This window comes from Carlito syrichta, unplaced genomic scaffold, assembly GCF_000164805.1.
Source record: "Carlito syrichta isolate Samal-C Ts95f unplaced genomic scaffold, Tarsius_syrichta-2.0.1 Scaffold306767, whole genome shotgun sequence".
Classification (NCBI taxonomy): domain Eukaryota; kingdom Metazoa; phylum Chordata; class Mammalia; order Primates; family Tarsiidae; genus Carlito; species Carlito syrichta.
Window position 1 is genome coordinate 621,307 of NW_007250863.1, and position 24,753 is coordinate 646,059.

Sequence of the window (24,753 nt, forward strand, 5' to 3'; positions counted from 1 at the left end):
ACTATAAGAAATGACTGACAGTGGTGGGAAACTATTGGGGGGAGGGGAAGGGAGATGGGATTAACAGTAGTAAATATCTGTCTGAGGATGGGGAGATACCTCTTATCAACAAGGGTGCCTGAACGAAGCATATTTGTATACCTAACCCTTAACTGTACCCCACAATATCATAAGAAAAAATATTGATTAAAAAAACAAAAAAAAACCAAAACAAAAATCCACATACACAGACACACATAGATTTGCTTCTTTTATAAAAACATACTGCTGATTGTGGCTGATAAGTTATTATTATCTCTCTGTTCAAGAAACAGACGGGGGAGGGGGTTTGGGACAGGGAGATTATGATCAGGATCCCAAGCCTGATGCAATCATTTCAAACCAGATGCAAAAAAATAAGGAGAACGCTGTAAAGGCAGAATGGACCTGAAGAGCAAATGCTGAATGCATCATCTTGGTAAATAAGAGTTCCATATGCACCAGGCAACAAACCGATTAATGACCCATCATTTACCCAGAAGATACATGAGAGTCAAGGTAGGTAACTCCAAGACCAGCATTCCTCTCACTCACCTCTTCTGGCTGGTCATACTTCACGGAGGAGCAGAAGTTATACACCAGATGGCATAAAGCCCCAGCAAAGTGACTCTCAACTATCAGACTGCCTGACAAAGGGGAGAGATGCTTACCTGGATATCACGGGAGAAGATGACCTCTTAGAAATGACTCCAGGAAGCTCACATCTCCTCAGAGGGGACCCTAGGCTCCCGGTGGGAATGGGACTTGTTACTCGCTGCCCCCTCTTCACCTTCTCCATCTGTAAGAAACAAAGAACAGAAGAGCCACAGCCCAGGACTGGCACTACTTCCAAAAGTTCTAAAAGTAATACTCCAGATGCACAATGCATAGCTTTCTTTTAGAGTGGTCAATGTGAAGCTACGAGGCTTCACATTATGGGAATCTTTGCAGGGAGGCACAATGAGGTCATCACATTTAAGTTATCCAGTAAGGAAAATAACAAGAATTTTTAGCCTCAAAATGTAAAGATTTCCTTCTCCTTGTTATCTTGCAAAGAGTTAACAACAGAACCACATTATGGTCCTGGACATATTGGAGCTGGAAAGAGTACAAAGTTGTAAAACCACTACAAACAATTACGAGTGGGTGAAAATGTGGTTGTAACCTCCAAGACAGCGAGTTGTGGACCCTGACGGTACACATGGAATAATGGAGACCACAACCCCACCCAGTTTCCTAGGTCTTCCCCATCCCCTTCCTCGGAAGAAGCAGAAGGGAATGAACATCAGAAGGTGCTCCACGAGGGAGAGCTCCCTTTTCTCCCTATCACACTTTTGTGCGGTAAATCCTCATTTGACCCCCACAACCACATCTGGCAGTCCCCTTCCACAGTAATTCACTCTGCAGTAAAATCCAAGAGTCTGAAACATATACTTCTCTTTTAAGAACTTCAGTACCACAATGGATCTGAAAAGAAAATATGGTGTTATAAAACGCCCAATAGCAATCATGTGGTAGTTTAAAGTAGGTCCACACATTATCTGGTCCTCCTTCATTCAATAGGTGAAGCTTAATTCCCTGTCCCCTGAGTGTGGGTTGACCGTAGTGATTTATTTTAATGAACAGCATATGGCAGAAGTGACAGGTTAGGCATAAAAGGCACTGCAGCTTCCCCCTTGAACTCTCTCTTGGATTGCCTGCTTTGGTGGAAGTCAGTTACCACATCATTTGGATACTCAAGCAACTTTATGGACAAGCCCATAAAGTGAGGAACTGAGGCCTCCTGCCAACAGCCATGACTGAGCCATCTCAGAAGAGGCCCAAGTCAAGTTTTCAGATGATGCAGCCCTAGCCAGCCTCTTGATCGCACTCTCATGAAAGACTCTGTACCTGAACCACCCAACTGAGTCACTCTCAATTTCCAACCCAAAGAACCTGTGAGTTATTAAATATTTGTTAACAAATATTTGTTAATAGCTGACAAGGTTTGAGGCAATTTGTTAAGCAGCAAGTGATAATAAAAGTAGTATGGCACATATAACTTCTAAATAAATATATATATATATATAATTGGGGATACCTGGTCAACATTTATTTTACTGATGGTGCCAGTATGCCATCAATAATGTTTATGCTTGAGTGCAGTGGCGTGTGCCTGTTAAGTTCCAGCTACTCAGGATACTGAGGCAGGAGGATCACTTGAGCCCAAGAGTTCAGGACCAGCCTGGGCAGCTGAGCAAGGTCCCATCTCTTTTAAAAAAAATGTCTAAAGACTACTTTTGGGAATGAAGGTTGACCTAGAACCTCAGTTCTAGTTATCTGCAGAGTCAAGACTGGCCAAGATTCAGATATCCATAAAGAAGTAGAGAGAGGATACTTGGAACATTGCTTCTGGCTCCTGTCCTTTGGAGGATAGACTGTAACGAGGACATCAAGAATTTGCTTCAAGGCATTAAGATTTAAGAGAGTGCAAAAGGTTATATGATTTTCAAAGGTTGGGTAAAATTTTACACCAAGTCCACACTTCCCTTTGAGAAATCTCTGGAGTTTGATGAGAACAAAGATGCCAGGTGAAGCCCAGGAGGTAACTGCACTGTCAGACAGACCACCACCTGGAGGAGTAAGTAGGGGGTTGAAACCTACCGGAGAGGCCTCTGCTCCTGTAGGGTTTCCTTTCGTGGCATCTCCTGCGCCAGATGTGGATGCAGCCTTCTTCCTCTCAATGTTTCGAGTGGGAGAAGATTTGTAAGAAGACTTAAGAGGGCCAGCAGGAGCTAAACGAGGACAGGTATGGAATACTAGAAAGTTACAGTAGAACAGCCAAGAAAGAAGGGGAGTGCAGATGGAAAAAGGAGGGAGAGCAAAGAGTCGGGAAGAACACCACATTTCTGTTAAAATGTGACCCGGGCAATGTAACTTCCCAAAATATCATACTTTTCTATTGCATACAGAATGGATTTATCTTAAAAAGACTTCCACTCTCTAGAGTCAAGCTCATTTTAGGGGTTAAAAGTCTGCACGTTGGAACCAGAAAGGCCCAGCACTGTCACCTAATAGCTGGATCACCCTGGGAAGGTTACTTAACCTCTCTAATTGTCAATTTCCTTGTGTCATGAAGAGTTAGCACAGCAGATCTGACTGTCACCCTTGGAAAGGCTTGCTTACAAGGTTGGCCCTTGGTTGGCATCTGGGAACTTAGCTTTTGAGAGTGTTCCTTCTACTAACTAAGGGGTGCCTAAATGGTTTGTACAAACAATGTGGTTTATGCTGAGCACCTGCTTTCCTTCTGGGAGTCTAGAATTTGTGCCTGGCAGGAGATGTGTACATGAGCAGCCCCCAGTACAAACCCCAGGGTGTGAGTCTCCAAGCCAGTTTCCTAGGCTGGCAACATTTCATATGTGTTGTCACAGCTTGTTGCTGGGGGAATTACGGCATCCTATGTGGCTCCTGTGGAAAAGGACTCTTGGAAATGTGCACCTGGTCACCTCTGCACCTCACCCCATGAGCCTCTTCTATTTGCTGGTTTTGCCATGTAGCCTTCTACTGTCACAGATCACAGCCACAAGGGCAACTCAGCTGAGGCTTGAGTTCTCCTGCTGAATCATCAAATCCGTGGTGGCCTTGGAGACTCCTGACACAATTAGTATCAGAAGTGGGAATCACTGGAATGATCCTGGTTCACTGTAATATAGTAAAAGCACTGTTTGGGGAAAGGAAGGTATAAAGAGGCGGAGAATGGCGAACTTGTAGTGCCTGAGTGGCTATGAAGTCATCCATGGATGAAACAGCAGCTGAGCTGCTATCTGTTGTGAGTGGTAAAAGGGACCTCTGGAATTTGAAGATGACAATCCAGCTGTTCACTATCTCTGTACTTCTGATGCAAAGCCTTGCTACATTCCCAGCTGGTGATTCCTGCAAAAGCTGCAAGTTGTGGAGGGGCATCACAGGCAATGTGACGCCTGCACCCATCCTGACAGACAAGTCTTTTCTGCGGGAGGTGTCACTGCTGTTGAGGTCTTGTGCTTGACTTTCTGGCATAGTTTCAGTGTATAAATAACAGGTGGGGAGCCAGACTCTACTTCTCTCACCTTTCTCCCAGTACACATACCTTAGTAAGGCAGTTTTGTTAAATGCAGCTGTCCTGGAAAGAGGCTGATCAAGTCTAGGCTACTCACTGGAAAGATGACCAAAAAAATTTTTTTTTTTTTTTTTTTTTGAGTTGGAGTCTCACTCCGTCGCCCAGACTGGCCGCTCCCGGCCACCGCAGCCTCAATCTCAGCCTTCCAAGTAGCTGGAACTACAGGCATGTGCTACTACACCTGGCTGATTTTTTTATTTATTGTAGAGGTGAGGTCTCACCAAGTTGCCCAGGCGGGTGTTGAATCCGTGGGCTCAGGCAATCCACTCACCTCAGCCTCCCAAAGCACTGGGATTACAGGCTGAGCCACTGAGCCCGGCTAAGATGACCAAAATTAAACAGAGGTGATACAAACCCATCTTAAACACTTTGAAAATTTAGAATTTTGTTCTAGTATCTAGACATTATGTGTTTTTCTGATTTAAGTTGGATAATAATATTGGTTTTTTAAATAAAAATGCTTTTGTCTTTTTTGAGAGGTCTAGGTGAGAGCAGGGGATGATTAAGAAAATGTAGTGTTTTGATAACTGAACAGGACATGGATAAAAACAACAAAGCTCAGCACCTGGGGTGGTGTGGGAATGATAAAAGACACTTGAGATCTTTGTTTTCCAGAACTGCTCCTGGAAGCTCTCCCCTTCTTCCTAAAGGAAAAGTCCCCATGCTGCAAGCACCTGGGATTCAGAATGCCTGCTGAGCCTAGGTGCCAGTGACAGTGTGACTATGAGCCAGGCAGTATGTGCCAGCTCCTGCAAGGTCCCAGCAGAACACCTCCAGATGCCGTGCACACTCACCAGGCAGATAAACTAGTGTCACCGACAGAAGAGAGTACGACTGAAACTGGGGACAACTGAATTATTTGCACTGGACTGAGTATCCTTGGGGGGGGGGACACCACAGTTGGAGGCCTCGCTGGGAGCTGCCTAACCAATGCATGCTCTGCGGGGGTGCCCTAACACTGTCAACTCTTTGTTTCCAGAGACCACATGAGTGCTTGTGTGTGTGCTGTGATTCTCATGACACTGCCTCAACCCTGGAAAGCATTCAGGTCACCTTCAACTCACTGGCCAGAACACTGGGCCTGAGTTGATGACTCAGGCTAGGTACAAAGATTCATATAGGAACTGACAAAGGAAGTCTCCTGGCTGCCTGAGATAAGACCTTTTTGGTTAATGGGATTTGCTTTCGCTGCTAAATCCAGAACTCCTAAAGGACATGACTGAGATCAACACTGCAGGTTGGTCTCACCCTGCTCTGGGGGGTCCTACTGATAAATCTTCTGTAAAGATGCCCTGGCCAAGGGCCAAAGAGATGTACTACGCAAAAGGAGTTAACAGAGCAAGAATGACTGCTATCCCTGGAAAAGTTTGCTTCCAAGGTTGGCCCTCAGCCAGCACCTTAGATTTTTGGGAGGGTTCCCACGCTAACTGGTGAGTGACTCACTATGCCTGAATTGTTTGTACACTATGGTGCATGCTGAATACCTGCTTTCCTTCTGGGAATCTGGAATTTGGCTATGCGTGGGGCAAGGGGTGCATGTGACCTAAAATTCCTGGGCACTGAGTCTATAACAAGCTTCCTTGCTTGTCAACACACCATACATGTATGGCAACTCATTGCTGGGGGAAAGGCATCCTAAGTGACTCCACTGGAAGGGATTCTGGAAGCCTCTGCCCGGTCTTCCCTGGACTTTGTCCCATGTGCCTTTCTCCTTTGCTGATTTTGCAGTGTCCTTTCCCTGCTGAGTCTTGTGAGTCCTCCTGGCAAATTGCTGATTCTGGGCATAGTCTTAGGGACCCCAGATACAACCCTTTCTCAAAATGGGGTACTACCTATTTGCTAGGGTTTTTGTTTGTTGGAAATATAATTCATATACCAAAAAATTCACCCTTTAAAAATGTACAGTTAGTGATCTTTGGTATATTCACAAGGTTGTGCAACCATAGCCACAGTCTAATTCCAGAACATTTTCAAAACCCCCAAACAGAAACCCTTTCTCCATTAAGCAATCACTCTCCTGGTCCCTGACAACCACCACTCTATTTGTCTACTTCAGACATTTCATATAAATGGAATCATACAATTTGTGACCTTCTTTAACTTAGCATAATGTTTTCAAGGTTCATCTATCTTGTACCATGTAACAACCCATTATTTCTTTTTATAGCTGAATAATATTTGACTTTATAGATATATCGCATTTTGTTTATCCATTCATCCATTGATGGACATTTGAGTTCTTTCCACTTTGTGGCTATTGTGAACACGTTTTTGTGTGACCCTATGTTTTTACCTTCACTGGCTCTGTATCTAGGAGAGGAATTGCAGGGTCACATGGGAGGAATTTCCCAACTGTAATCTAACAGCTACATCATTTTACATTCCCATCAGCAGTGTGTGAGGGTCCAGTGTCTCTACAACTTCACCTACACTTGTTTCCCCTTTTAAAAAAACTTCTAGCTATCCTAGTGGGTATGAAGTGGTACCTCATTGTGGTTTTAATTTGTATTTCCCTAATGACTAATGATGTTGAGCATCCTGTCATGTGCTTATTGGCTATTTGCATATCTTATTTGTAGAAATAGTATAACTGTTCAGAAGCAGCTACAACTAGGCAGAGGTTTATTTAATTTATGTGTCATCACAGCAAATACATTATCTCAGGAATGGAGTCTAGACTTGACCTCATGTGGACACAGAGTTGCTTATCTGTAAACAATGAAAATACCAGCCCTCACTAATCCTGACATAATAATTTAATGTGCTTTGATAAAGGAAGGACTCTGATGGCCTGGTCCAGTGTTTCTCAGACTTTAACGGGCAGGTCAAGTGAGACCTGAGAGTTACCTTTCCCACCAAGCTCCCAGTGCGGCCACCATTGCTGGTCCATGGACCACCTTTTGAGTAGTGGGCTCTAGACATTGGTTGATCTCTTACCCATTGTGCAGTCTCACCTGCATGCATTATCTCATTTAATCCTCATGATAATTTAAAATAACTTCATTTTATAGATGAGCAAACTGAGGCTTAGAGAAGTTAATTAACTTACCCAAAATGGTAAAAGCTAATGAGTGGAAGAGCTGGCTGCAAGACTCCAGATACTGTGGTCTACAGGCTACTTTGTCAAACTGCCTCTTCAGAAACGTCTACAAACCTCCGTAGCTCATCAAGTGCATTTTTCCCTAAAGTACATGCTCTCACTCATAAAATAATTTACTTACCTCTGTGACACTTAAAAGAAACACAGAACAGCAAAATATTGGTGGACAGAAAATGTTATAAACCACTAAAGACATATCATAAAGCCAGAAAATGGGAAGCAAAATCCAAAAATTCAGAAATAAATCCTAGACTGACCAACATCATTTTGGGCATTTTTCTTGGTACTACCAGCTTAGCCTCTTTTACCTGAGTCACTGGCCTGCTCAGAGAGCATGAGTGCACTTCTGCTTCTGGCTAAAGAAGCCTGTGTGGGTGTCAACAGTCGCATAACAAGAAACGTTTCCATGGGACTAAGGTGCATGCGATGAGCTGGGGAATGGAATCAAATGAAAAATTTAAAAAGAAAAATTAAAACAAAACAAAATTAAATGTTTAAGCAACACAGTGCATGATGCAAATTTACTTTTGGGTACAGAAGAAATGTGGAAAATAAAAATATTCTAACAATGAATGACTTTGGAGTTCATCAGAGTAAAGAAAACAAATGATGCAACATTTAGAGTTTGGGAGAGTGCATTCTCTTGAGATCTCAGAATTCATTCCATATGCTATTACAATACAGTGACCAGTATCACCTGAAGAGAATTAGCCCACCTTCCAAGACATAATATGAACTCAAGAAATCATTTACTCACCAAGTCTATCTAACACTGAAAAAAGATTATGCCTATAAAACACTTTCTTTAGGTCCTGTGAAGAATTATTTTATAACACACTGAGTTTTGAAATGAAATGTCATCTTATAATAGTATAAAATATATCCTTTCATAGTTTATCCATGTAAATAAGGGTACAATTAAGTGAGAAGCATAAAAATAAAAACAGACAACTAATTATCAGCTTTAATGAAAGACACTAGGAGTCATAACAAAAAATTAAATGTGCAAAATATTTTGACCATTCTGGAATATATTATATGGCAAAGTATTCACTTTTCCTTTACCCTGTATTCTTTGGGTGTCTATAAACTAGCAAATGGTATGAGAATTAAATTTTTTAATTTATAATCCACAAGCAGATAATTTAGTTGTCAATACATAATAACATACAGCCATCTTTACATATTATCAATGCAAAAGTGAATTTAACATCACTCTGGAACCATGCGAATTAATAAAAACACAGGGAATACATTCACTAATGGAATTGCTATGTGAAGTTGAGTGTGTGTGTGTTTTCTCGTCTACCTCTTAATCACTTCCAGGTCCCTGGTGCTTACCCATGAACTGCATCTGAGAACAGCAGTGTTATGACCCTCTCAGGATCTCTAACATATACAACGTGCCTTTGGAATGGAGGTGCAAGGTCAATGCCAGTGAACACAACCAGGAAAGCACACTGGCCTCTGCCAAGCCACAAACATCCTCTTGCTTGCCCCTTGGTGATGACTTGACATGTTAAATGCTCCACTGGTGCCTGACACTTCTTCAGTGTTGCTTTCAAATTGGCATTTCATGCATGGAGAGCTTCTCTGCCTTCCTTTATCTACAAACTCTTAGAGATATAAACTCAGACTTCCAGTGACTTATCTGAGCCTCCATTAGAACACAGACCAGGTTAGATCTACTCAGGTTCCAGAACTGGCCCATGTGCTAGACACCTCTTCTCCTACCTTGAAACAGAGTGTCTAAAAGGCCTATCTTTCCCCTCTTTTAGAGGCCTCATATTAGTTCCACACTTCTGTTTTCATCTACAAAACAGGCAGGCCTGCAAACCATGGATGACTGCAGAGCCTTGTTTTCTCACACATCTAAGCCTCCCGTGTAACTCTGACTCATCAATTCTGCTCTTTCTGGCTAATCAGCTACATCTCATCACTGACTGGGCAGTTACTTTTTTTAATGGTCACATCTGCCTACTGGTCACTTAATTTCTGGGCAAGATGACTTCTACATGCAATGTGGAAAACCAAACACCCTCTTTCAGACTTGGAGATACCATGATTTCCTGTCCCTATTCAACAATGACCTCACTCTAAAGAGCAATGCTACTTCCCAGAGTTCCATTAGTGAGGCCCTAGGGCTCCCACATTCAGACCACAAATCTAAGACAGTGGCAGTATTTGCAGAAGGCTCAAGAGAGGGCTCTCACAAAGGCCAACATTAAGATGCTCACACCAGAAAGAAACAAACTGCAGAGACCAGACCAGGTCTACAAGTTCACTTGCCTCGGTCTGGGGAATAGGATATTGCCACGGTGGATGAAGATAGGCGTTTACTCATGGGAGGCTCCGTCTGCTTTGGCAAATTCATGGTTGATGTTGAAAGTTTGTCACATGCTGCAGAAAAATGCATTAAAGACATTGGTATTCACACCACTGTAGACTGAGAAACACGCATCCCAAAGTGTCCTTCCTGTTCTCATCCACACACCTCCTTAACGCTTCAAGCACAGCACACTCTGCTACCATCATCCTGGCATCTAATTAGCCTCATCTGGAAATGCCCAGGCTACAGCAGCCATTGGTCTGCAGCAAGAGCACCTCCGCGGTTTCTCCATTGTGTTACTCTCCTCCATTTCAAATTTCAACCTCACTCAATTGTTCAACTAAGGCAATGCTAATTCCACCAGAAAATCATGTTCTTGTGTCCAGGGATTTTTAAATACATTCACATCACATGAAAACAAAACCAACCTGGACCCAGAGACAAATTGACACTGGAAAATGTTCTGTGGTCTAACTGAGACTGTATGTGCTGAAACTGACCTTTTTCCTGGAGGTTATCTGTAGCTTAGGTTGGAGAGAGATGGAATTTGTAATGCAAGAAGTTGTATTTAAAACAGACTGGCTTTTAGCAGTTGGGTTTCTTCCTCTTAGTAAGAGATGAGATCAAAATAATCCTTTCACAAACACTTTAACTGTATATGGTTAGGATTTTACATGTAACCCTGGGTTTGGTATTCTCATGTTCCAGTCATTATTTCAGATTGGTTTCCATATTGAACCATTACAACAAAGAGGTGCTGACAGTAATGTCCTGTCAACCTAATTTGGAAACTGAGGCAAAAAAATTTTTTTTGCCCCCTGTAGAGGAAGCAAATTCATCAGTAATACTTTCAAAATCTACTTTTCTGCTCATCTTGTTTTCAAATGAGAGAACTGCCATGTTTTGACAGTTTCTCCTGACCAAGTGATGTTCTTAAATAATTTTTAATTGACTTAAGTTGAAATAAAAGTATAATAAATCTGGTTTGGGGACAAATACAATATTTACATTTGAAATGATACTGTGAGTTTTAATACTCCTAACCTTTCCATTTTTTAGGTTTTAACTACTTTTTTTCCTAGAAAAAATTAAACATTAGAAATTATATTAAACCCTCTACATACAGGTACACATTTTCCCTCTTGCCTCAGACTCTGAAAAGTACTGGTCCTTAGAAATCCAATATTTTGTTCATTATGGATTGTTTTACATTGATTTTGATTTTTCAAAATACTGCATTAAACTATTATTTTATCTTGATTACCTAGATTTTTGGCACCCCAAAACCTTAAGTTGTGTGCCCAAGTCTAGTACTGCACTCACCTCCTCTGGTCCTGGCCCTGGGTGCTGATTCACAGTGAGTGATCATTTCACTCTGCCTGCCCCTCTCCACAGGGGAAAACCAGTGCACCCACTTTAGGTAACTCAGCCTGCGCAGCTAAATCACAGCTACTAAGCACCACCAATAAGGATTATTATTTGTCAAAGGAATGTCAGAAACCGAGGATATTTCTTCCTAAAGCTCCATCACCTTCTGTATTGCTGATAAATATTGCATCCCCTGTACATCTTGTTTTTTCTTTGCCAGCTAGTTTTGCTCGTTCTGTTCTTGATCTAGACCAGAAAAATTTCCCAGGACTGTATCCAAAACAGAGAGCCCACCAGATAAAGAGGGAATCAAGCACAAAGCCAAATTACCTAATTATTTGAATTCCCAGTGTTAACAGTAGTGAGCCCCCTCCTCCTCCCTTGCAAACACCTCCCAGGAATGCCTAACTTCAACACCAAGCCCAAGTACTCCATTCACACTCTGGGAGATTACCGGCGTGGTAACCAGAAGTGCTCAGAATGCTCTACTATTTAATGCCTCCAATAGATGATGATTCATGAGATTGTAAAGATCTAAATGAGCAAAAATCAAACACTGACAAGATTTTCAAAACAGAAGTTAGTGAGCTAAAGATGAAATGTCTCCAGGACACTAAGATGTAAGGCATGCACAGCTCTATGATGAGAGAGGAACAAGTAAGTATGGGTATGTCGTTCACATCTCTAGGAAAAAAAGTTATGACAGGTCAGACTAAGAAATCAATTGCAGAAGTGTTTGAGACAAACATGGTGATGGAGAAGGGTGATCAGAACAGAAGAGCCATCACAAGACACAATGGCACAGTGATGCTCGGGTATACCGTTGGTGGACTCGGCAGCTGCGGCAGTAGTCCCTGCGTCCGGAGGGAGGGTGCTGGCTGCTAAACCTAGAGGAGGGGGTGGGGGATTTTCTGATTCACCTACACAGCAAAAAATCAGAGCAAAGAGAGGTAAAAGAAAAAAGACCCAATGTCTTATTGTTTCTTAGTTGCTAATGAGGAAATTAGAAAAAAGTAACCAAAATTGATTGCTGACTTCGAAAAAAATTAAAAAAATAAAGTATATTCACTGCCAAAAGGCTAAAAGCACAATAAGGCAAAGTCAAGAAACTGTCCTATAAGCTCAAACCCGCTTGCTCTCAGAAAGAGTTACTATTAACTCCCGCATAATAGAATGCTGGGATCACTGAACTGTAGTGAGGCCCTGAAAAGAAAGAAAATTCACCAGAGACGAGTAACAATCTATACTTTAAACATTTGAAAATTTAAGGATGAGTATGAACTGGACAACGAAATAAAAAAGTCATCTTGAAACAAAATTGAAAGAGCAACAAAAATAAAACATGAGGCAGAAAAAAGCCCAGTCTGTTTTTTTTTTTTTTTTTGAGTTGGAGTCTCACGCTGTTGCCCAGACTGGTGCAGTGGCCGCTCCCAGCCACCACAGCCTCGACCCGCTGGGCTCCGGTGATCCTTCCGCCTCAGCTTTCCAAGTAGCCGGAATTACAGGCACATGCTACCACACCCGGCTGATTTTTTTTTTTTTTTTTATTGTAGAGATGAGGTCTTGCCAAGTTGCCTGGGCAGGTCTCAAACCCACGGGCTTAGGCAATCCACTCACCTCGGCCTCCCAAAGCATTGGGATTACAGGTTGGGCCACCAAGCCCGGCCAGCCCAGCCCATTTTTGAGGGTAACTGCTGCTCTGCCTCTCCTGGTCATATCTGGAGAGGTGACCCAGTCTCCTGCCATTGCCCTCCCCTTAAGGTAGACTACCCCGGGGGCTTGAGAACATAGTCAGGCTCACTGGGATCTTCGTTCAGCATCTCTGCTGTTCTTTTACTCTTCTTCAAAGCCCAGTCATGGTATCAACTGCTTTTTGTCAGCAAGAAGAATGCACAGGTGCCCTTCGTGAGAGGTGCATACACAGGGAGCCTGGTAGTTTTAAACATAACATCTGAAAATGGTATTTCTGAAAAGCTGTGCAAAGTATCCCCTAGATACTGCAGATACCCAGCCTTGCCTATGATCTCCCACCAGCCCCAGAATCTCCCCCCTGGGGCCCTGCAATGCGGGGACAGCCCTGCACTCACCATCACGTCCTGTGGGTCCCGCAGCCACCGATGCTCCCCAGGAACACTTCTTCTTCAGCTCTAGCTGCTGCGAGCGCTCCAGGGACCTGCGCATCATCGCCTCCAGCCGCTCCTGCCCAGTCCACGTAAGGCGTCAGTGTCAACTGAGAACAAGATGAACCACCCAACCCCACTGCACTGCCGCCTCAGTGAGTCACCAAATGGGGCTTTCCGTGCTCAGCATCCCAAACCCCAGCATACAAGCTCTCTCCATCACGCCAGCGCGTTCTTAGTGGGCGGAGAGTAAACAATGCGGCTGGGCTAGCACTGCTCCCAACACTGAGCACTGCGTCCCCTCCCCTTCCCTCCCCTCCCCAGGGACAAGCTGCCCAGAAGCTGCCTGAAGAATAATGCCCAATAAGCATTAACTCCTTGAGCCCTATCTCCAGTCCCCTTTTGCACTAGCCAGCAGGAATGCTGGAATTTTACTCCAGAATCAACTGTATCCTTTCTAGTTGAAAGCATAAAACATTCTGCTTTGAGAAAATTTAAATATAATTTGAGTTTTTGTAGCCCTAAACATAATTTTGGGGGGTAATACATGCCTTTGAGATCTATTTTGCAAAGCTAATTTTCATCTTACAACTTCTTAAAGGGAAATCAATTGTATTCTATATTGCAACACTTTTTCTGCCACAAAGTAGTCAGGGGATAATATTGCATATTTCAAAATTAAAAAGAGACAAGAGCAGGGAACCTTCTGGTCACAAAATAATGCATCCAAGCATTCCCAGAGCTAGGCAGATTTGGGGAGGGGGCAGGCAGCCCTCAACAACTTTAACCAGAAGAGAAAAACAACAACTTGGCTTTTCTCCTAACAGAGAATTTATCAGAAGCACTCTCCTGTATTACTGAAACTGTTACTTCCCTAAAAATGTCCTTGGTACTGCAGGAAAGGTGTTCTCATTCTGCATTCCCCACCACATCAATGACACTGCAAATACCAGCTCCTCTCCCTGCCTCTGCTGGAGAAGGCCCAAAGCAAGGATTGCTGTCACAGTGACACCCCTTAGCCCTCATAAAACCCAACCCTGAGGAGTTCTAGGACCTAGATTAATAATGGCCTAAATCTAAAACAAAGAGATACAGTTTTCTTGTGGCTTAAAAAAACAACTAAGCAAAATTAATTAAGGACTGCATCAGCTGAGTAACTACAACTTAAAGATCAGGAAAAGGCTCCTTTACGTCACTTACTAGGAACACATAAAGGTCATTTAGTAGGTGTCCAGATATACCCCTTTTGTCTATACCAGAGGGATGAGATAAACACCTGGTTTCTCCATGCCTCAACTTTGTCTGCATAATTTTTCTCTGAATATCATTTTTCTAAGAGACTGTCTCTCCAGGGACCTGTGAGCAGAAAAGGGGACTTTATTCCTTCTCGTAAGTTTCAGATTTGTATTGGCTGTGAATTGTGCTCTAGTTTTTGACCTGAGACTCTATAATCATGAGTATGTACTCCCAAAGAGAGTCCTGTCTTCATGACCCTGGCCTATTAAATTATGGTGGCCAAGGCTGGCAATTTGCCCAATAAAAGCCAGGACTTAGAAGGAACAGAACTTCACCATGTGATGCCTGAAGTACCGCAACTCAAGATTGGGGCTGAATGTTATTTCATTATATGGATTTAACATAAAGAACTTAAGCTTTGAAACCTTTCACCCTGTAGTAAATTTAGTACTGAATGGGTTATGGTAGATTTCCTACATGTCAGAAGGACCTTACAAGCTGGTCCCTTTTCTACTAGGGGACCAAAGAGAACCAAGAACATCGAGACCCACTGAGCCAGCCTTACCATTGAGCAGCTATCTGGGGGCCTCATCATCAGGAAATGCTCACCCAAAGCCAGACCTACCCTTGGACTCTTCAGTTACCTTTAAAAAGACTATCTCTGCCATTCACCCCCAAATCCACTGAGCTGCTGCAAGTTCCACCACTAGAGGTTCATTCCTTCAGACCTTGAGTAGGCTGATGAAAACATCGTTAACCCCAAAAGAAAGACATAATCACTTTGTACCACACTTTTAGAGAGATGATAAAAAACAGGTGGTAACCGAGCTCTACATGAAGAAAGCTTATGGGACCCTTAAAAAGTCAGAATGGAGTGATTCAAATATGCCAAAACCAAAACTTGACCACTGCACAAGTCTTATTAGAAGTTAGTCCTACATAGGTCAGTATTGCCTGATGTTTGTGTATACCTTTTTGTTTCTCCATGCAATGAAACAGAAAGGATCCTATATCTGAAGTTGAGAGATAAGAATTCAAATTCCCCCCTCTGCTGCCCTTTTTAGCCCTGTGACCTTGAGGTAATCATTCACATCCTTGGGTTTCAGTCTCCTCACCTATGAAATGGAAATGATCTTATCTGCTTCTTCAGATCAGTCTAAGTCTGTAGGATAATTACAAGCGCTAAGTCTTTGTCCAATGCTAACTGAATCTGAATTTAGAGAGGAAGATTACCAACAGGACAGCTTAGGGTGGTGGTTCTCAAAATTGAGGGTTCATCCATCAGAATCCCCTGGAGGGCTTGTTAAAACACAGATATTGGGGGCTGATCCCCTGAGTTTACTGAATATTTTCATTTCTAACAAGTTCCCAGGTGCTGTTGTTCCTGGGACCTCCACAGTGAGAGCCACTGATTAGGGGGAAGGCTGAGCACAAGAAAGCCAGTGACAGGAGGTCCGATTACATCAGAAGATAATTAATAAATATCAGAACTGCATACTGCAATTCCTGCCAGGTTCTGGTTCTCCTGAGTATCATCTGGTGGTCAACAGAGGATGAGGAAAGGGCAAGGTAAATTCTTGTCCCTAGAATATCCTCTGTTGGGTGGGGCTAAGTGGAAGGAAGGAAGAAGGGGGCCTTACTCCTTGACCCCTTGAGCTCCGGGGCTCTAGATTAGCCTGGATAAATGAAGAGAATCACAAACATGATGACCTGCTGAGCTGGCTAAGAAGCATAAGAGGCCCCTAGCAGGGTATGGCTATGTTCGGGGGTTGGCACTGCAGGGACAAGCCCCCAGTGGTCCTCAGCAGGAGTCCATAGGGGGTCTTTTTTTCTGCAAACAGATGTCTCCATCTGGCCAGGAGGCCATGTGGTCAGCATGACACCTTGCCAGTCAATGCCCTCTAGAGCCGTCAGCCCTCAGCTGTGTGAGGTTTTTATTTAGGTGAGTTCAGAAATTTCTCGTTTCACACCCAACCCCGTGGGGTTGTTTTTTTAGATATCCAGCAATAAGAGTATGAGAAGTTTTGATGTGTCAAAATAAATTAAAGAGATAAAGCTACTCTTTGCAAAAGGCCTATCCTAGTTATCAGTTATCTGTTTAGCACAAGGTACATGAAGTTAGCTTTCCCTAATTCCATTTTACAGGGCCACTACCAGGAAGCTATACTCCTGAGTAGAGAATGGGTGACCATACTGTGTCAGGCAACAGAAACTTGTTCCAGCAGCTCGATTCTTAGGAGCTATGTGGCATGTGAGGGTTATAGCAACCCACCTTAAGGAGTAGGTAGCCTCTAGCAAAAAAATGAGTTCAAGGTCAGGGTCTCAAGTGGATACTGGACACCTCCACCCCCAGGACAGGCCTGACCGGCTTCCATCACTGCCAATCTTGAGACCTCAGGGAGCCAGGTTACGGGTGCTGTCGACTTCTGCTGTGATACAGACATGGAGCCAGAGTAGGGCTGGGTGGGGGTCAACAGGCCTCTTACAAGCTCCTAAATATCAGACCCAGAGGAAGGATTTGGTGGGCAACACAAACACTTCCCAACAGGCTAGAGAAACCAAACAGCCTGTGAAGAATGAAAAATCTTCCTGCAGAGGCTTTTATCTGGTTGACAGAGACAGAGCATAATGAAAATAACTTAAATCTAACAATGAGAAGAGAATTGAGAATCTCCAAGCCCAGCACTAAGAAGGCAGCAGCCCTCCCAGAGCTCTCCTGGAACCATGGGAGCCAGTGCAGAGTGTTTCCTCTGGAGAGGGGTGTCTGCAGTGCAGGCTTATCCCTCCTCCCGAAGGGTCACCTACAACAACGCCAAACAGGCCTCTGTACTGGCAGAACACTGACACCTATGTAGCTAACAGGCCACCCTGCTTGCGACAAGTCCCTAAGCTACACATGGGTCTCTTGGGCCCCTGAGGGTGGGAGTATGTGGGAGGGAGGGTGCTGTTTCCTTGGGTTGCTACACAACCACAGGAGGCCCAGCCCTCAGCCCTGTCCTGCTGTGCTCAGGGAGAAGGAAGCAAACTCAGCTTGTGCTGACCAGGGTCAAGCGGTGGCCCCCACCACCTTATACCACATTCTGGGTGCAGGAAGCACACAAATAGAAAATTATCTAGAAATGAAACCACTAAAGATTCAGTTGCATCAGGACCAACCATCTGGCATGACATTCCCTCATCTGCAAGAAGCGGGAGTCTGACTATGTAATTTCACATGCCTTCAGCACTAATGTTCTCTAAAGAAAAGTTATAGACAGAAATTGCCTCAAAAGCAGACCCCTGTAACAATGCAGGATGTGTCAGAACACGGGAAGTATCTCCTGTGACTTCACAGTGCCCCTTCCTGGAAACAGCAGGGATAAGTTTTCTCCTGAGTCAGCAATTCCACAGGATGTCAGGAACCAAAATGGAGAGACCAGGGAAGAAGAGGACAAACTCTAAGTCATCTGGAAATGGAGAGTGGGGAGAAAATGGACAAGTACGGTGACTCATGACAAATATACAGGTGAGGAAAGGAGAAATCTGTCCCAGGTTACCAAAACAGCCTATCACTCTGTGGCTTTTTTCTAAGTCTACAGGTTCTGTTCCATAATCTTTTCTGGGTAGCTCCCTCTTAAATTCTCAGCTTCAACCAGGGTCAGTTGAAGTAAGTGAAGGGAATCCAACACTCCTGAACAATTTGATTTCTCCATGTTCGATGCTTTGCTGGGCACTTTCACAAAAACAACCTCCTTTAGGCCAGGCATGGTAGCTCACGGCTGTAATCCCAACACTTTGGGAGGCTGAGGCAAGAGGATGGCCTGAATCCGGAGCTCAAGACCAGCCTGGGCAATATGGCGAGACCTCGTCTCTATAATAAATCAAAAAATTGGCCAGGCGTGGTGGCATGTGCCTGCAGTTCTAGCTACTTGGAAGGCTGCAGCAGAAGGACCACCTGAGCCCAGCAGGTCGAGGCAGTGGTAGCATAACACTCCAGTCTGGGTGACAGAGGGAGACTTTGACTCAATAAACAAACAAACAAACAAACAAACAAACAAACAAACTAAAACAAAAAGTGGGCTGGGCTCTGTGGCTTACATCTGTAAACCCAGGTCTTTGGGAGGAAAAGGTGGGAGGATTGCTTGAGACCTGGAGTACAAGACCAGCAATGTAGTGAGATCTTTCAGCCAGGTGTGGTGGCTCACACCTGTAATCCCAGCACTTTGGAAGGCAGTGGTAAGAGGACTGCCTGAGCCCAAGGGTTCAAGATCAGCCTGGACAACTTGGCAAGACCTCATCTCTACAATAAATCAAAAAATTAGCTGGGCATGATGGCAAACACCTGTAGTTCCAGCAACTTGGAAGGCTGAGATGGACGGATCACCTGAGCTCAGCAGGTGGAGGCTGCAGTGGCTGTGAACATGCCACTGCAATACAGCCTGGGAGACAGAGTGAGAGTTCAGCAAAAGAAAAGAGGGAGGGAGGGAGGGAGGGAGGGAGGGAGGAAAGAAAGAAAGAAAGAAAGAAAGAAGAAAGAAAGAAGAAAGAAAGAAAGAAAGAAAGAAAGAAAGAAAGAAAGAAAGAAAGAAAGAAAGAAGAAAGAAAAGCAATGAAGTTTTCGAGATCTTGCCACTACAAAAAAAAAACAACACATTTTTTTAATTAGCTGGGTGTGGCGGCATATGCCTGTAGTCATAGCTACTCAGGAGACTGAGGTGGGAGGATTGCTTGCACCCAAGAGTCTAAGACTGCAGTGAGCTAAGACCATATCACTGTACTCCAGCCTGGGTGACAGAGTGAGACCCTGACTTCAAAATTAAATAATTAATTAATTTGGCATGGGGTAAATATATACGAGGGGAAGGTCAGAAAACAGAATTTATAAAAAATTGTGTATTTATTCTTACATGTTTAAACTTCTGTCACCTTCAAAGTACTCTCCGTTTGATGTAATACACCTACCGAGATGCTTTTTCCATTGCTCAAAACAGTTTTTGAACTCGTCAATTTTGATGTCTTTTAGTGCTCCTGCAGTTTTTGGTTTCACTTCTTCCACATCAGCAAAACGCTTCCCTCTGAAGATTTTTTTCATCCAGGGGAAACAAAAGTGGCTCGGGGCAAGATTGGGAGAATAGGGAGGGTAGGACATGGGGGTTGTGCTGTTTTGGGTCAAAAACTGCTGAACGTTCAGTGTATATGGGCAGGTGTAGTGTCATAGTGGACAAACCAGTCATCTGCTTACCACAATTCGGGTTGTTCCTTCCACAAATCATGATGCAACCTTCTAAAAACTTCCAGATAAAAACTTTGGCCGACGGTTTGAAACGGAGGAACAAATTCTGAGTGCACCACAAGGGGCCTGCCCTCCCTAAGATTGTTCTGGTTTTTCTGGTTCCCCCCTAGTATAGTGATTAATAACCATTCAGAGATTTTTAAAATACTGAATTCATACAAACATCCCATGGTACTGGCAATTAAAAGAGCTCTAAATGATGAGTCATTATACATTATGAATAAAAAATGATCAAATGATCCAAAGTTATGATTATATCCTTAAAATATAATTGTTAAGAAAATCTATAATCCAAATATGCTTTCTAAATATATTTTCAAAGTTTAGTAATAAGCAATTCTGTAGGGGTAATTACACTCCATTTATTTTTAAAAGGTAACTGGAAAGAGTAATTATAAAGCAAAGAATGTTATTAAAATGTAAATACACTAGCATCTTGGTATTTGATGGGGGACTAATTTGCCAGTGGCTGCTAACAGGATCCTGTTGTTCTGGACCCTCACAATTCTCCCTCTGGCCCATGTCTTCCCTGTAGATGTAAACTCTCTTGTGTAACCCTCAAGGCCACACCATCCAGACCCTAGCCACAAGCCCCTTGGAATCTGAGAGACAGAGAAGGTTAAGACTGGAAGAGGCCTTGGAGACTGCCAACCCCCTCACTTCAGAGACAAGCAGATCAAGTCCCAGAGACGTCAATCAGCTTGCCCAAGGTCACATAGAAAATTAATACCTGAGCTGAATGGGTAAGTCTCTTTGTTCCTATGCTGGTGCTAAGTCCACTGTATGGTGTTGAAGGCGTGGTGATCCTCTGGGGAGGGGGTGTAGGGCAGGTCTCTCCCATACCCCGGAGCTGGACAGGATGCCCAGATGCTCTGAGCGCTGAGCCCCGTTTGAGCCGCCCAGGTGGTGAGGGTGGGGGCTCTTGGGCCTTACCTCCTCTTCCCGGAGTTTCTGCTTCCTCTTCTCTTCCACTGCAGCCCTCTTCTGGTCCTCGCGTTGCCGCTGCTCTTCCAGTTTTCTCCATCGCTCCTCAATCTGCTTTTCGTACTGGAGCTTGGCTCGTTTCTGTTTCTCCAGGATCTGCTGTTCACGTGCAGCTGGGGAAGGAACACAGAAAAGGGGTGTCATGACCAGAGCACCCTGTGCTGTTTGGATTAAGACCAAACACACAGAAGCCAAACTGGAGAACTAAAAAGTACCCTGTGGCATCCCAGGATGCAATGACGGAGAGAAAGGGTTCTGGCATATCTGCCAAAAGCTGGGTGATGCCAGGCATGTTAACAACATGATCTCTCTGCCTCGGTTTCCTCCTCTATGACGTGGGGAGTGTCATGTTTGCTCCATCACAGTGTTGTGAAGACTGAATGGAGATGATGCATGTAAAGCAGTGGTCCCCAACTCCTGGGTTGCAGACAGGTACCAGTCTGTGGCCTGTTAGAAAGCCGGCCACACAGGTGGTGACTGGAGGGTGAGCAGAGCTTGGCCTCCTGTCAGGTCAATAATAATGGCATTAGATTATCATAGGAGCGTGAACCCTACTCTGTGAACTGCACATGTGAGGGATCTAGGTTGTGAGTTCCTTATGATAATCTAATGTCTGATGACTCCCCCTCCCCATCTGTGGAAAAACCGTCTTCCACAAAACCAGTTCCTGATGCCAAAAAGGTTGGGGACTGCTAACATATAGTAGGCAGTAAGTGCCTCCACACATGGGAGCTGACTATGATTGCTATCACTGAGTCAAACTTGGGCATGATGGCTTAATTATACATGGGTTGAGAAATGACCATTGTCAGGGTATGTCATTCAAAAACAGGATAACTGTGCATGCACTATGTTCCAAACACCAAGTTAGGTCAGGGGCTAAAACACAGGGAGAAGACTGGCCTACCCCAACACTTTGACTATGAGGCCTTAACTCTACCTGGCTAAGTCAAGAAAAGGGCTTCTTGGAGGAGGAAATGCCTGAACCGACCAAGTGGAGGCAATCAAGGAGGAGAACCTGAAAGCTTCTCAATTGTCTCAACTCAGTGGGGAAAACCATGACCTCTTAACCCCTGTGTGGAACACTCTGAACTTAACAGTCTACAGCCTGCAACAGGTAGGACAGTCTTTCTCACTGAAGTTCCCTGTCCTAACATATAAAACAACTCAGTGGTTAACTTCCTCAGTTCTCCCAAGCATAGCCCTTCTAGATGCCCAGGTGAAAACCCAAGTGAGAGCACATAGTGGACACCTGAAGATGACAGGACTTCCTCAGGTAGGGGGCAGCAACCATTTCTCTTTCTTCACTATCATATCTGCTGCCCCAAGCATGATGCCTAGAACACAGTGGTGGTTCAATGTTTGTCAAGTGAATGAACTGTTCTGAGAATTACATATTTGTGAACATACCAGTTGCAGTGTAGGCTCACTCCCGATTCTTCCTGCTCATCTAACAATTTCCCTAGTTCTCCTCCCATTCATTCACAACTGTCTAACGCTCTTTAGGAAAGACACTGCCACATCTCTACTCCTGTGGACCTAAGTAAGTAGCCAAAGTACACAACTTACCCAGACACTTTTCTCTTTCTTCTCGTCTTTCTTTGGCCAATCTTTGCCTCTCATCTGATTTCAAAAATCCATCCATGCCTACAAGAGAGAAAACCAGATGATATGTCAGTTCTTCACTCTCCTCCTGCCTAGAAGCAACTGGGCATGTGCCCTGAGTCTGGTTGCACACACGTCATCCATCCCCTATCGCTTCATCAAAAGGTGTCCATTCTGCCACTCCCTACCAATCATACAGGCAGGCCCCAACACTGAGGGGCAGCAGCCATGGCTTCCACACACACCTACCAAGCTGTGCTGCCGTAGTGCCACCAATGACCCCAGAAAATCAAGCCCTTTCCCTAATCCTCTGTCCCCAGGCCTGGTCCAGAAGGGGTCAGAAAATACAATAAATGTGCAGAGAAGCCCATCAGACCTCCCCCAGCCCAGCTTCCATCTCTGAGGCAGGGTCTCCTAGGGAGGGGAGAAACACACAAGTGGACAAGAGTTTGGCTGTTGAATCTTCCACAGATACTGAACACTTTACTTTCTGAAAGGAGCCAACTGCAAGGAACACACATGAGCTCCTCAGGTGAACACTGTGATCTACCACATGAGTTCCATTGTGGTTCTGCCAAGTTTGTGCCAATGTCAATCTTAGTATCTCAGAATCCTTCAAATATCTACAACAAATAAGATGGAACAAACTATATCTTACCAAAAAATGTCTGAGAAATATCCCTGAAGCTCTGCATCTCCACCCAACCCCTGCAGGACCCTAAAGGGATTTCCAAGTCCAAGAATCCGTGGATCTTCACCGTGGTTTTAGGATGAGAAATAAGTGATTGTAGCTGGTTGTTCACAAGTACTACATACATAATGCTGAAGCACACCTTCTAACATCAATACAACCAGGTTAACTGTCTCAGCCTCTGCACTGTCCTCTCTGGGAGCATCACAGGCTGACTTCACAGTGTGCCTTGTGACCTTGGAAACCTGTGCTCTTTCCAGGGAGGTTACTGCCACCGTCCAGGAGAGGGACCTGCAGGCTTGGCGTGCAGTGTAGGCAGTGGGAATGCAGAAGGCAGGGTGGCATGACAAACACTGGTTTGTCACAATTCCCCATGTGCATCTAGATTTGCAGCTTAGACTATGTATGAGGGATATTAAAACTCATGATACTACACCACATATCTTTAAAATAAAGTATAAAAAAGTTAAAAAAAGATAACCTTCCACAGTACAAATATGAAAAATTAGGAGAATGAAATTATGAACTATTAAGCAACCTTTAAATATTATGTTTACAAAGTATTTGTAGTGACATGGACAATGCTTATTCCATAATGTTAAGACCAAAAAGACCACAATTTAAAGTAGTATAGGTTACATATTCTAAAGTCCATAAAAATATGCATGGGAAAGAGGCTGGAAGGAAATATTGAGGGAAGATAATTTTAAAACACACACAAAAAATTCATTATTATCTTTACATCAGAATTTCTAGGCTAGGCCTAATAATTTTTCAAATGTAATTTTAGCAAAAACACAGGAGAGTACCTATCAGTGTCTAGTAGAGTGATTTTCAAACTTGAGCATGGTTTCTGCATCAGAACCACCTGGAGGGCTTGTTAAAACAGACTGCTGGACTCCACCCTTAGAGGGTTTTTTTTAAATATAATCAGTATTTTTTATTATGATATTGTGGGGTACAGTTAAGGGGTAGGTATACAAATATGCTTCGTTCAGGCACCCTTGTTGATAAGAGGTATCTCCCCGTCCCCAGAGAGATGTTTACTACCGTTAATCCCATCTCCCTTCCCCTCCCCCCACAAAGTTTCCCACCACTGTCAGTCATTTTCTTATGGTAATACGTCGGATGATCAAAGTCCACTATATGAGTGAGAACATGTGATACTCAGATCTTTGTTTCTGTGAGAGGTCACTCAGTATTATAGACTCTAGTTCCATCCAGGTTGCTGCGAAATTCATGATTTTGTTCTTTTTTATGGCTGCATAGTATTCCATCGTGTATATGTACAACATTTTTGTAATCCAGTTCACCCTTAGAGTTTTTAATTCAGAAGAATCTGCATTTCTAACAAGTTCTCAGGTGATGCCAATGCTGCTGGTCTAGGAACCACACTTTGAGAACCACTGGTCTAAATAATTACATTTAAGTATTATGTATATATATATATGTTGTATACATACATTTAACTAACATCTGTAATTGAATTTATTTTTATTTAAAAAAAAAAAACAACTAATGAGAGAAGTACTAGACAACCAACCCAGGGATACAAGTGCCCTTCTCCATGTTTGTTTCTAGTCAACTCCTAATCATTATGATGTCATCAACAATATGAATGTCATCACGAATCATTTTTTTTTCAAGTCGGAGTCTCACTCTGTTGCCCAGGCTGGAGTGCAGTGGCATGCTCATGGCCACCACAGCCTCAACCAAGGAGCTGGAATCACAGGCATACGTGCTACCATGCCCAGCTTATTTTTTAATTTATTGTAGAGTCAAGGTCTCACCAAGTTGCCTAGGCTGGTCTTGAACCCCTGAGCTCAGGCAATCCTCTCGCCTTGGCCTTCCAAAGTACTGGGATTACAGGCTTGAGCCACTGCGCCTGGCCC

At 43.7% G+C, this 24,753-nt stretch overlaps 1 protein-coding gene across 2 annotated transcripts in view; it reads right to left on the reverse strand.

Annotated features, from left to right (window-relative positions):
• Positions 1–24,753, reverse strand: part of MAP7D2 (MAP7 domain containing 2) — a 121,031-nt gene that overhangs the window by 37,256 nt on the left and 59,022 nt on the right. Inside the window, exons 2-8 of one of the 2 annotated variants that reach the window (XM_008063349.2) lie at positions 22,135–22,212; positions 20,515–20,678; positions 13,041–13,152; positions 11,775–11,840; positions 9,546–9,656; positions 2,662–2,792; positions 690–817 (exon numbers count right to left, since the gene is read on the reverse strand). In XM_008063349.2, coding sequence (XP_008061540.2) covers positions 690–817; positions 2,662–2,792; positions 9,546–9,656; positions 11,775–11,840; positions 13,041–13,152; positions 20,515–20,678; positions 22,135–22,212 — 790 coding nt within the window. Of the gene's footprint in view, positions 1–689; positions 818–2,661; positions 2,793–9,545; positions 9,657–11,774; positions 11,874–13,040; positions 13,153–20,514; positions 20,679–22,134; positions 22,213–24,753 lie in introns of both variants that reach the window. The other variant, XM_008063348.2, reaches the window with a different exon arrangement.